We start from the raw sequence: 14,151 nt of genomic DNA, 5'->3' as shown, positions 1-14,151 counted from the left end.
TTTTAAAAAGTGTGGAAACCTCTCCCTAGCAGATGGATTTTAAAATTGTGAAACTTACGATGATACGTAACTGAACAAAACAAACAATATTTACTAGGAGGTGGGTTTGGATTGTTACATTAACGATCTAAACCTTAATATAAACCAACTTAATTGAATCATAAAGCTTTAAAATAGTAATTAATGGGAGCATACAAAGAGAGAGCTAAACACAAGCAAGACTTTGAATGTAGAAATGGGCATCAATTAGTCCAACCCCGTGGGGAGTGTTGGCAGTTCGTCCATTATTTAAGTACTCCATCCTTTCAAACCTCCCACTCATCACGTTCACTCGAATGGCATTTCCGCCGCTCAGAAGAACAATGTACGGCTCCTCCTCCTCACCTACCTCGCTCTGATCAACAATGGCGAGCACCGAGAACTTGGAGTTCAACGCCGCTCTTACTCCCGAACTCGGATCTGGGAACAAACTACACACTCTTTGAAGATCAACCCTATACCTCACAGACCACCCGCAACCACGATCATCTCCCATCTCGTACACAATCATTTCCGTACTTTGAGAATCAACACCTTCGATCCAGTAAAGACGCCCACACCAATTCCCAAAATACTTTATAGTTCTGTCTCCCCAACCATCGGAAGCTCGAGGTATTGCTAATCGATGGAGTTTCTCTTGGCACAGATCCAAGCAAATGCAGTTTTCCAAATATCTTAACCAATACAAAGCTCCATTCCAATACACTCCACAGCTGAATCCCAGGATGAAAAGAGCTTTGGATGAACCCTCGCAGCAGAACCTCCAGAAGCCGGAATCAGATGAGTAAATCTTGATTTGGAAGTTTGTGGAATCTAAAACTCGAACGCAAACAACTTTGTAATTTGATGATCGTAAAGGATCGTATGCTAAATTAAGATAAATGCTTGTGCTGTTTTTGTTCATCTGAAGCTTGGGAAGCTTTTTGTATTGCTTCGTCGTTGGATTGTATACGTAATAATCGTTCTTCCGATACGATCTACACAACAACAAGCCGTTACAGGATTTCAGGATTACAAATCTACGTTTCGGCACAGAAGGTTCAAGTGATTCCAACGGCACCCTAGGCGGATTTGGGTGCAAATAGACGAAATCGAATCCAGGGGAAAAACGATGCGAGTGTGGACGGCACAAGATACCTGAAGGAGTGGACGGCTGAAAAGTCATTCGACGGTGACAGAAAGTGGGGTCGGAAATTAGGGAGAGCCATCGTTTTGAAACGGATTTGAATCGTATAAGTGATCGGATGGGTAAGCGGAGAAGGATCTCGAGTAAAAGATCGTCGTCATCGGCGAGTGATTTGGCAGCGGCGGAGGAGAACGGGGTGGTGATTTTGGGTGCTTTGCTGCTGTGCATTTTGAGATGAGAATCGGAAGGATCGGGGGATTTGACGAGATGATTGGTGGTTGAAGATTTAAAGCTATGAGACCATCCTTTCAATCTTCTCCAATTAAGTAAGTTTCGAACATCCTTCTCGACCAAGTAATAGCTTCGAACTTCCATGGAACTATGAGAGAATTATTCGAAATCTTTTGCTCAATAATTTAGCGTAAATTTACAAGAAAGAACAGGTAGCGGGGAACAATGCATATAATGGCCACGTTTTTTCCTCTCTTCTTTTCTCTTCAAAAGGAGAAAATTGTGGGTAGTAACCCTTTTTCTTTTCTTGTTTAAAGCTGAAGGAGCAGGGGCAAGAGATTTTGGGAGTGGATTGACGGTGCTAAGAAGGAGACAGTTCGGGAAGGACAAGGCTTGACCCCCACTGGAATAGGTGGCTGATGAAAAAGATGCTTGCAGCAGCTTGTGGGGGCTGTGTACGATACTCAGGCCACTTGCTGAGCCTTCAACCAGTAAGTTTTCTTCAATACTCATGATAAACTGTTCATTTTCTGCCATCCCCTGTGGGCTTGGATGCAACATCCAACATTGAGGTTAGAGGTAAGGAACGTGCTAGAAATAGATTCCGAAGATGCTTTAACATGCTGTTTGGACTTTTAGACATTTCTTAGTAGGAGTCGACTAGGACTTGGCCGTAAGGATATTTGGCATTATAATAGACTTAAATGAGCATGGAACTTGATAGCTAAGCCTAGGAGATTGAATGGTGAAATGGTCTATCTCGATTCTATGATTTAGTACTTCTCTAATGTGACTCTGACTTATCTGTTGACTATATGAGGACCTCGACATGACATATATGATTATTTTGACGATGAATGAGCATGATAATATTGGTTTATGCCTTGGTTATCCCTAGGAGCATAAGAGGGTTGAAAAATCCATGTATGCCCACTTGAATATTTTGGATAGATGTTGTGTGTTCTAGAGTATATGTGTGATGAGTTTGTGAGCCTTGGTTATTATTTTCTCTTTCCTTGGTCCTTGAACCATGATTAGAGTCCATATTGATTGTTTTGAGTCGATTAATATCATGTAGGTTCGATTGGAGTGTAACCTCTACTGAACTTACCTCGATGGATTAGAGTCTACTTGGTATTATAAGATTACATGTCACCCACTTAGGGCCAGAAGGTACTGCAGGAGGAGATTTGGTTGTGCTATGTGGGGAGCATGTCTTGCGCTATTCTAGCTTGGAAGAACGTAATAGGGAGTTTGTCGGGTGACATTAGGGGAGCTTCGAACTAGCGCTCAATAGTAGGCACATGTGGAGTTACAAAGAGATTTGAGAGGTTACTTGTAGTGAGCAATGACCCCATACATGCTAGATCCATCCTAGAGCCCAAGATAGGTGAGAGCACCCTAAACTATGCGCAGAAAACACGATGACTAGAAGGACCTTGGAAAGTAGAGACAACGAGCTAATGCACCATAAAATCCAACTTAACTAAGAGGAGTGATGTACATCCTTAAAATATAAGTAGAGTAGATGACTATAAGAGTCGTAGGGCTATAATGAACACAATGACATGGAATTGGCTAACTCTTGGAATCTTATTGAACACATAGCCTTAAGAAAACACGGAATAGGAGACGCTTTAGTACTTATGTCGCGACGAATGTGACTCTGACTTATCTGTTGACTATATGAGGACCTCGACATGACATATATGATTATTTTTATGATGAATGAGCATGATAATATTGGTTTATGTCTTGGTTATCCCTAGGAGCATGATAAGAGGGTTGAAAAATTCATGTATGCCCACTTGAATGCTTTGGATAGATGTTGTGTGTTCTAGAGTATCTGTATGATGAGTTTGTGAGCCTTAGTTATTATTTTACCTTTCCTTGGTCCTTCGAACCATGATTAGAGTCCATATTGCTTGTTTTGGGTTGATTAATATCATGTAGGTTCGATTGGAGTATAACTCCTAATCATGAACGTACCTCGATGGATTAGAGTCTACTTGGTATTATAAGATTACATGTCACCCACTGTCGGAGGAGATTTGGTTGTGCTAAGTGGGGAGCATGTCTTGCATTATTTCAACTTGGAAGAACGTGGGAATAGGGAGCTTGTTGGGTGACATTAGGGGAGCTTCCAACTAGCGCTCAATAGTAGGCACATGTGAAGTTACTGTCACGACCCGAAATAAATAACCTCAAGCCGTGACTACAATGACTATGACATGTAGTGTGTAAGCGAGAAATTCAAGGAAAACATTATTTCAGAAGTATTTCATTTATTTCGTAAGAAAAATGTTTCATTACTAAAAGGACATGTGTCTAGGTAAAAACAAGAAGGGAAACATGAAAGACAAAGTGTACTATTTAGAAGACAAAGTGTACTATTTAGAAGACAAAGTGTACTATTTAGTAAAACTAGATTGACGCCTCGGGACACGCTTCCTTTGTGACAATCCACATCGATTAACGCGCCCTCTCTTGACTTGACGCCTCACGTACCTGGAAAAAAAAAGGTATAGCAAGAATGAGTATAAAAATTATACTTAGTAAGCCACCTACTTGTAGGCTCTTATCGCATTCTAATTACGACAAACTTCCACGGTCTCATTCCTTGGCTTGAGTACATCTAGTCCAGGTCTTAGCTCCTTGGGGTTTCTTTGGTACTTCGTCCTATCATTTATACCTTAAGAGTTCCCTTACGTCATCCTGTGTTTGATTGGTTCTCTGCGAGTAGCTACCTCGGCATTGCTATGAGACTACCTAGTGTCATATCTAGGAAGTCCAGGAAGTGAGCTGCAACCCCCTAGTCCCACGATAATCCCCCATTATTCGGGGAGGGCTACCTCCCCCATTCCCATCCAGCTAAATGGTCTGTTTCAACGTGGGTCTCCCGTTTCCCATGCTAAAACGTCTTTAGAACAGATGAGTCCTGATCAGGAACCCCCTGGTCTCCCACGAAGCATTATCACTAATCGCACACAGTTAACCTAAGGGTTCCCTAGTGGCAGTTCGTTTACCGCGGTAGTTTCTTACCTTTCTAGGAGAAAGGTCAGGTCTATACTTAGTATCTTGTTACTCTAACCACGAATCCCTAAACTTAATCATAAAAGTGGGCCATGAAAATTAACTGAGTACGTACATAACTATCATCCAATATCATCATACAATTTTCATGCAAGGTAAACATACAAGCTCAACGTATCATCCAATATCATCATACAATTTTCATGCAAGGTAAACATACAAGCTCAACGGGGCGATAACGTCCATCAACTCTCGGAGCACAGATTTCACAAATTCTCATCCTCCTTTCAGCATAGAATATCCATATACATAATAAGTGGAAACTTAAAGCATAACAACAATACTCAGGTAATTCTCATAATAATTCACACAAAACATCCTACTTTTAATAATCAATTACCTACATACTATCACGGAAAGCTACGACCTAAGATAATTAAACTAGCATGCATGCATTCCAAGCGACTCCTACAAGTATTACTTCCTAGAATTCCGTGTGGTGACTTACCTGGATGATGCGTGCCCTTACGCAGCGTTTCCACACACTTGGCGTATCGAAAGGTGGCTATTTTTCCTTAATTAGGTTTATTTCATATAAAATGGGTTCAAGATTGGAATCGGGAGGAAAATAGGAAAAACAAAAGTCGAACGGGTCGAAAATGAGCTTACACGCGCTTCCACGTGCCAGCCACGCGTCGGGGTGCAACCACTCGCAGGTTCCACACGCGAGTGTCACGCGTCTAGGATTTTTTGCAGTCGCGAGTTGTTGGTTCGGTTCGGAAACAGTGGACCGCGGGTCGTCGGTTCGGTTCGTTTCGTCGCACGGGTACTGGGTCAGCCAAGGGATGCGGGTCAGGTTGCGTTGCCGGGGATGCATGTCGCGGGAGGCTGGAGCCCCGTTTTCCCAGATGGCGTTCGACGCATGTTCGAAGGTGGTTGGCGCAAGCGGTCCTCTAGCCGGTTGACACGTGGCACGTCGGCGGCTTCTCTCTCCTCCTAGCAGAAAATCAAGGTTTTCGATTAGTTTTCCGACGTTCTTCCCATTTTCTATCTCTCGATTCTTAATCCAGACAGTAATGACTTCTTCAACAAAGATTTAGATCGTACTTTAACTTACGTGCCAATATTTTTTTCTTGATTTTTACTTAATCATACCACGAGTTATGAGTGTCGGAAAGAGGTCCGGTAACATCCTTACCGTTCTTGGAAAGATTCTCAGACCTCGACGTTTCGTCCGATTTCCTCACAAAATCAGTGGCTGATCTTCCCTGGATGAAGGTAGTAAACTTAAACACTCTACTCCCAAATAAAGATCTCAGATCTGAAGAGTATCGTTCGAAAACTTACCTTGCGAGTTTTCTTTCTGATCTTGACGAAAGAGGAGGAAATCTCAACGACACGAGTTCTTACTTCTCTCCAAGAAGGACTCCATAGTGTAGGTCTTAGTAGGGAATGGATTCCGTCGGTGACTCTCCGACGAAGACTCCGACTATTCAGTTTTCTCTCTCAAACTCTCTCAACCTTCTTTCTCACACTCCTCTCTTTTGCAGGAATTCTGTGGAGGACCCTCAAGACCCTTATAATTTTACCCCTCCATTGTAGGGGTCTTGAGGGTTCTCCACAGAATACCTGCAAAAGAGAGAAGTGTGAGAAAGAAGGTTGAGAGAAAGTTTGAGAGAGAAAACTGAATAGTCGGAGTCTTCATCGGAGAATCACCGACGAAATCCATTCCCTACTAAGACCTACACTCTAGAGTTCTTCTTGGAGAGAAGAAAGACTCGTATTGTTGAGATTTCCTCCTCTTTCGTCAAGATTCGAAACAAAACCCGCAAGGTAAGATCTCAAACGATACTCTTCAGATCTGAGATCTTTATTTGGGAATAGAGTGTTTAAGTTTACTACCTTCATCCAGGGAAGATCCGCCACTGATTTTGTGAGGAAATCGGACGAAACGTCGAGATCTGAGAATCTTTCCAAGAACGGTAAGGATGTTACCGGATCTCTTTCCGACGCTCATAACTCGTCGTATGATTAAATAAAAATCAAGAAAAAAATATTGGCACGTAGGTTGACGTATGATCTAAAACTTTGTTGAAGAAGTCATTACGTTTTGAATTAAGAATCGAGAGATAGAAAAATGAGAAGAACGTCGGAAAACTAATCGAAAATCTTGTTTTCTACTAGGAGGAGAGAGAAGCCGATGGCGTGCCACGTGTTAACCGGCTAGAGGACCGCGTGCACCAACCACCTTCGGACACACGTCGAACGCCACCAGGGAAAACGCGGCTCCAGCCATCCTGCGACACGCATCCCCGGCAACGCAACTCGACCCGCGTCCCTAGGGTGATCTAGTACCCGCGCGACGAGCCGAACCAATGACCTGCGGTCCACCCGAACCACTATTTCTGAATCGAACCGACGACCCATGACTACAAAAAATCCTGGGCGCATGACACTCGCGCGTGGAAACGCTGCTTTAGGGCAGCATCATCCAGGTACAAAAAATCCTGGGCGCATGACACTCGCGCGTGGAAACGCTGCTTTAGGGCAGCATCATCCAGGTTAGTCACCACACGGAATTTTAGGAAGTAATACTTGTAGGAGTCGCTTGGAATGCATGCATGCTAGTTTAATTATCTTAGGTCATAGCTTTCCGTTATTGATCGTAGGTAATTGATTATTAAAAGTAAGATGTATGGTGTGAATTATTATGAGAATTACCTGAGTACTGTTGTTATGCTGTAAGTTTCCACTCATTATGAATATGTATATTTCATGCTGAAAGGAGGATGAGAATTTGTGAAATTTGCGCTTCGGTAGTTGATGGATGTTATCGCCCCGTTGAGCATGTATGTTTATTTTGTATGATGATGCTGGATGATAGTAGTTGCATATTCAATTAATTTCCGTGACCCACAGGTATAATAAAGTCTAGGAATTTGTGGTTAGAATGACAAGTCACCAAGGAATAGACTTAACCTTTCCCTAGTAGTCTAACAGACTATCACGACATACAAACCACCTCTAGAGTACCCTTAGGCTACTTGTGTGTGGATGGTGTTGTAGCTTCGTGGGGGACCAGCGGGTTCTTGATCAGGACTCAACTGCTCGATAGCCGTTTAGTATGGGGAACGGGATACCCACGTCATAATTGACCGTTTAGCTGGATGGAATAGGGGAGGTAGCCCTCCCAAATACAGGGGGATTACCATGTGTCTAGGGGGTTGCAGCTCACTTCCTAGGCAAGACACCAAGTAATCTCATACCCATGCCGAGGTAGCCACGCGCAAGCCACCAATCCAATACAGGTTAAGCATAAAAGGAACTCTAGGGGTATAAATAGAAGGACTATGAACCAAAGAAGCCTGAAGGGACAAGTCCCAAGCGGGAAGCCCTAATGAGCTAAGACCAGAACCAGATGTTCTAGAGTCAAAGGAAAGTTCGTGGTTGTTTGTTAAGTTTAGGGTGCGACAAGAGCCTACAAATAGGGGGTTTACTGAGTATAATTTTATACTTATTCTTGCTATACCTTTCTTTTTCAGGTACGTGAGGCGTCGGGTCAAGAGAGGGCGCGTTGATCGATGTGGGTTGTAACAGAGGAAGCGTGTCCCGGGGCGTCAGTCTAGTTTTATTGAATAGTACACTTTGTTTTTCATGTTTCTTTCCTTGTCTATAACTAGTCACATAAATCCTTTTTGTATTGAATCACTTTCCTTGTGAAATAAACAATACGTTTTTTTTAAATAATGTTTTCCTTGAATTTCTCGCAAACACTTTCCTTGTGAAATAAACAATACGTTTTTTTATTTTAAATAATGTTTGAATTTCTCGCTTACACACTACAAGTCATAGTCATTGTTAGTCACGACTTGAGGTTATTTATTTTAGGTCGTGAAAAATTTAGTATCAGAGCACTNATTTCTGGGTGTGAGTTCAAAGAGGCTTACCTCCGCAAATACTATCCAGTCGCTGCTAGAATGAAGTTGTAGGCAGCATTTCATAAACTCAAACAGGGTGACCTATCTGTGGAGGATTATGATCCAGAATTCAACAGATTGGCAAGATTCTCTCCTATATATGTCAGTACGAAAGAGCTTAAGGTTGAACGCTTTATCGCCGATCTAAGGGAGAACATTAGATGTTACGTGGCCTCTCAGGCATCTACAATTATACAAAAGCCCTTAAAATGGCGACCCTCATTGATGCGCCTTGTACTGACAAATTACAGTCAGGGTCAGCCCAGAAATCCCATACCGCAGTTCAGAGGAAATAGATAAACCGAAAGAGCCACAGTACTGAACAGAAATCAATGTCCCAAGTGTGAGCGTCCTCACTTGGGAGAATGTCACCTGGAAACTGATGTATGTTATAACTGTGGCCAAATGGGACACTTTGCAGCAAATTGTCCTCAAAAGAGAGATGTTAACACTAACCGACCTGCAATAAGGAATCAAAGGGACCGGGGTGCCCAACAGCAGCAGGGGCGAGCTGTAGCCCATGCAACCACAGGCAAACAGGCCGACGCACCTGACGCAGTCGTTACAGGTACATTACCCGTCTTTGGCCATATGGCTTTTGTACTATTTGATTCAAGTTCTACACACTCGTTTGTATCTGAGGAATTCGTTGACTTAGCGCACCTAGAAAAAGAACCTTTAGAGACCATTCTATCAGTATCCACCCCTACTCACGAGTTATTAATGGCTACTCATAGAGTTAAGGGAGGTAGTGTAACAGTGTCGGGACGTGTCATAGAAGCTGTGTTAATAATACTAAGCATGCAAGACTTCGATGTGGGTATGGATTGGCTAGGCGAGAATCGCGCTCTAATAGATTGTGAAACTTGAATAGTTACTCTCAAACTCCTGTCAAGGGATAGTTTTACATATAAGGGAGCCACTTCCAAAAGTACCCCAAGTGTCGTAACTGCACTAAAGGCTAGAGAGAAGATCTGCGGTGGTGCAAGTGCATTTTTAGCCAGTGTGACTCTAGACCGCAGTAATGAACAGACAGCCTCGTCAGTACACATTGTCAGGGAATTCACTGATGTTTTTCCTCAGGATTTTTGCTCAGTTTGCCTCCTGTTAGGGAAGTTGACTTCGGGATCGACCTAGAACCAGGAATTGCGCCGATCTCCAAGGCACCCTACAGAATGGCACCTGTAGAACTCAGGGAATTTGAGGAACAGTTTCAGGAGCTATTGGATAAGGGTTTCATACGACCCAGTGTATTGCCCTAGGGAGCTNATCCTCTGTGACGCGCCCATCAATCACGTGCCGCTCGCGACCAGATAGTTTCACGAATTTGAATTGCGAAATTTAGAGTTAAGATGTTAAGTAGAGAATTTTTCATGTTTGTTCTCTTGTGTTGTACTGCACATTTCCTAGAAGTTGAACCTTGAATGAATTGTAACCACAAATTTTCTATTGTGGTAGCTAAATGGCACTAAAGAGGTGTAGAACTTATCTCGAGCCTGGACCTAGAATGGGAAGAAGAAGAGTCGCTCAGGACACTGATGTCCCGTCACCTGAGGCGGAACAACCTGTACCTGAATCTCAAAAGGAGGTTGATGAAATGCCCCAATGGTTTAAGTGTCCTGTCCCACCCCACAGGCACCAAGGTCAGGAATGAGTTAAAAGAAAGAAGTGACTCAAGAATTACCCGACGCACACTCTACTGCTCCTCCTCCTGAAGCGGTCCCACCAGTGCCCACCAATAATGTAGAGGTTCCACCTAGGCAGCCAACAACTAACCTCACTACAGACATTTATGTTAACCTTTGTGGAAAACCAGGCTCAAATGACTTAGATGATGCAAACACTGGTCACTAACCAGGCTACAATGCAACAGGCAATACAACAGACAACACTGCAACAGACAACATTACAACAGACAGCAATGCAACAGGCAATACAACAGACAACACTGCAACAGACAACATTACAACAGACAGCAATGCAACAGGCAGCAATGCAACAGACAGCATTGCTAAGGACCAGAGACTCTGGGACTGTGACTGTGGAGGCTCGTTATCTTAAAGACTTCCAGAGGCAAAACCCGCCTTCCTTTGAAGGTGGCAAAATAGATCCCATTGCAGCAGAAAATTGGCTAGAGGCTATGGAAACAACCTTCTTTTACATGAACTGTCCGCTAGAATATCAGGTACATTGCGGAACGTATATGTTGAAAGAAGAGGCTCATTTCTAGTGGAAGGGTGATAAAAAAATGATTGCACCACTTGGAGAACCTATTTCTGGGTGTGAGTTCAAAGAGGCTTACCTCCGCAAATACTATCCAGTCGCTGCTAGAATGAAGTTGTAGGCAGCATTTCATAAACTCAAACAGGGTGACCTATCTGTGGAGGATTATGATCCAGAATTCAACAGATTGGCAAGATTCTCTCCTATATATGTCAGTACGAAAGAGCTTAAGGTTGAACGCTTTATCGCCGATCTAAGGGAGAACATTAGATGTTACGTGGCCTCTCAGGCATCTACAATTATACAAAAGCCCTTAAAATGGCGACCCTCATTGATGCGCCTTGTACTGACAAATTACAGTCAGGGTCAGCCCAGAAATCCCATACCGCAGTTCAGAGGAAATAGATAAACCGAAAGAGCCACAGTACTGAACAGAAATCAATGTCCCAAGTGTGAGCGTCCTCACTTGGGAGAATGTCACCTGGAAACTGATGTATGTTATAACTGTGGCCAAATGGGACACTTTGCAGCAAATTGTCCTCAAAAGAGAGATGTTAACACTAACCGACCTGCAATAAGGAATCAAAGGGACCGGGGTGCCCAACAGCAGCAGGGGCGAGCTGTAGCCCATGCAACCACAGGCAAACAGGCCGACGCACCTGACGCAGTCGTTACAGGTACATTACCCGTCTTTGGCCATATGGCTTTTGTACTATTTGATTCAAGTTCTACACACTCGTTTGTATCTGAGGAATTCGTTGACTTAGCGCACCTAGAAAAAGAACCTTTAGAGACCATTCTATCAGTATCCACCCCTACTCACGAGTTATTAATGGCTACTCATAGAGTTAAGGGAGGTAGTGTAACAGTGTCGGGACGTGTCATAGAAGCTGTGTTAATAATACTAAGCATGCAAGACTTCGATGTGGGTATGGATTGGCTAGGCGAGAATCGCGCTCTAATAGATTGTGAAACTTGAATAGTTACTCTCAAACTCCTGTCAAGGGATAGTTTTACATATAAGGGAGCCACTTCCAAAAGTACCCCAAGTGTCGTAACTGCACTAAAGGCTAGAGAGAAGATCTGCGGTGGTGCAAGTGCATTTTTAGCCAGTGTGACTCTAGACCGCAGTAATGAACAGACAGCCTCGTCAGTACACATTGTCAGGGAATTCACTGATGTTTTTCCTCAGGATTTTTGCTCAGTTTGCCTCCTGTTAGGGAAGTTGACTTCGGGATCGACCTAGAACCAGGAATTGCGCCGATCTCCAAGGCACCCTACAGAATGGCACCTGTAGAACTCAGGGAATTTGAGGAACAGTTTCAGGAGCTATTGGATAAGGGTTTCATACGACCCAGTGTATTGCCCTAGGGAGCTCCTGTTCTGTTTGTCAAGAAGAAGGATGGATCCCTGCGTCTGTGTATAGACTATAGAGAACTGAATAAGGTCGCCATAAAGAATAAGTACCCCCTCCCGAGGATCAACGACTTGTTTGATCAATTGCAAGGAGCAACGGTATTCTCCAAAATTGACTTGAAGTCAGGATATCATCAATTAAGAATAAGAGAAGAAGATATACACAAAACAGCTTTCAGAAGTCGCTATGGACATTATGAATTTCTCGTCATGTCCTTTGGACTTACAAATGCACCAGCCGTCTTCATGGAGCTAATGAACAGGGTGTTTAAGTTCTTAGACAATTTTGTTATAGTGTTTATTGATGATATTCTTGTGTACTCTAAGTCAGAAGCAGAGCACANTGTAGAGGTTCCACCTAGGCAGCCAACAACTAACCTCACTACAGACATTTATGTTAACCTTTGTGGAAAACCAGGCTCAAATGACTTAGATGATGCAAACACTGGTCACTAACCAGGCTANAGGGCATTTGAGAAAAGTTCTGACCGTACTGAGAACACAGCGATTGTATNCAGCAATGCAACAGGCAATACAACAGACAACACTGCAACAGACAACATTACAACAGACAGCAATGCAACAGGCAGCAATGCAACAGACAGCATTGCTAAGGACCAGAGACTCTGGGACTGTGACTGTGGAGGCTCGTTATCTTAAAGACTTCCAGAGGCAAAACCCGCCTTCCTTTGAAGGTGGCAAAATAGATCCCATTGCAGCAGAAAATTGGCTAGAGGCTATGGAAACAACCTTCTTTTACATGAACTGTCCGCTAGAATATCAGGTACATTGCGGAACGTATATGTTGAAAGAAGAGGCTCATTTCTAGTGGAAGGGTGATAAAAAAATGATTGCACCACTTGGAGAACCTATTTCTGGGTGTGAGTTCAAAGAGGCTTACCTCCGCAAATACTATCCAGTCGCTGCTAGAATGAAGTTGTAGGCAGCATTTCATAAACTCAAACAGGGTGACCTATCTGTGGAGGATTATGATCCAGAATTCAACAGATTGGCAAGATTCTCTCCTATATATGTCAGTACGAAAGAGCTTAAGGTTGAACGCTTTATCGCCGATCTAAGGGAGAACATTAGATGTTACGTGGCCTCTCAGGCATCTACAATTATACAAAAGCCCTTAAAATGGCGACCCTCATTGATGCGCCTTGTACTGACAAATTACAGTCAGGGTCAGCCCAGAAATCCCATACCGCAGTTCAGAGGAAATAGATAAACCGAAAGAGCCACAGTACTGAACAGAAATCAATGTCCCAAGTGTGAGCGTCCTCACTTGGGAGAATGTCACCTGGAAACTGATGTATGTTATAACTGTGGCCAAATGGGACACTTTGCAGCAAATTGTCCTCAAAAGAGAGATGTTAACACTAACCGACCTGCAATAAGGAATCAAAGGGANGATAGAGGCAGTGATGAAGTGGCCAAGACCGACCACAGTCACTAAAGTACGGAGTTTTCTAGGACTAGCTGGTTATTACATNCAACAGCAGCAGGGGCGAGCTGTAGCCCATGCAACCACAGGCAAACAGGCCGACGCACCTGACGCAGTCGTTACAGGTACATTACCCGTCTTTGGCCATATGGCTTTTGTACTATTTGATTCAAGTTCTACACACTCGTTTGTATCTGAGGAATTCNAACTAAGAAGGGCAAGCCCTTTGTGTGGACATCAGCTTGCGAATAGAGCTTCTAGGAACTCAAGGAGAGGTTGGTGACAGCATCAGTCCTCACAGTTCCAGATGGTTCAGGGAATCTAGTGGTGTACAGCGACGCATCGGGAAAAGGTCTACGATGCGTGCTCATGCAGAAGGGTAAAGTGATAGCTTACGCTTCTAGACAACTGAAGGATTACGAACGAAATTATCCCACTCATGACCTCGAGTTAGCAGCAGTGGTGTTTGCACTGGAAACGTGGCGACATTATCTGTATGGAGAGAAAATCCAAGTATTCACTGATCATAAGAGTCTCAAGTACCTATTTACGCAGAAGGAGTTTAACATGAGACAGAGGAGATGGTTGGAACTGGTTAAGGATTATGACATCGAGATCCTGTATCATCCTGGCAAGGCCAATGTTGTGGCGGACGCATT

At 43.4% G+C, this 14,151-nt stretch overlaps 1 protein-coding gene across 1 annotated transcript; it reads right to left on the bottom strand.

Moving 5' to 3' along the window:
- Positions 1-114: 114 nt before the first annotated feature.
- LOC111795028 (F-box protein At5g07610-like) lies at positions 115-1,489 on the bottom strand. The gene has a single exon (XM_023677251.1). The coding sequence runs from the start codon at positions 1,391-1,393 to the stop codon at positions 206-208; it is 1,188 nt and encodes a 395-aa protein (XP_023533019.1). The 5' UTR covers positions 1,394-1,489; the 3' UTR covers positions 115-205.
- Positions 1,490-14,151: the final 12,662 nt, after the last annotated feature.

Source organism: Cucurbita pepo, chromosome LG05 (assembly GCF_002806865.2).
Source record: "Cucurbita pepo subsp. pepo cultivar mu-cu-16 chromosome LG05, ASM280686v2, whole genome shotgun sequence".
Taxonomy (NCBI): Eukaryota; Viridiplantae; Streptophyta; class Magnoliopsida; order Cucurbitales; family Cucurbitaceae; genus Cucurbita; species Cucurbita pepo.
The sequence above is the reverse complement of the archived record's forward strand: the minus strand, read 5'-3'. Positions and strand labels throughout refer to the sequence as shown.

What these genes read in the sequence shown, in the direction of transcription:
- LOC111795028 (XM_023677251.1), bottom strand. Translation starts at nt 1,393, where the DNA reads ATGCACAGCAGCAAAGCACCCAAAATCACCACCCCGTTCTCCTCCGCC.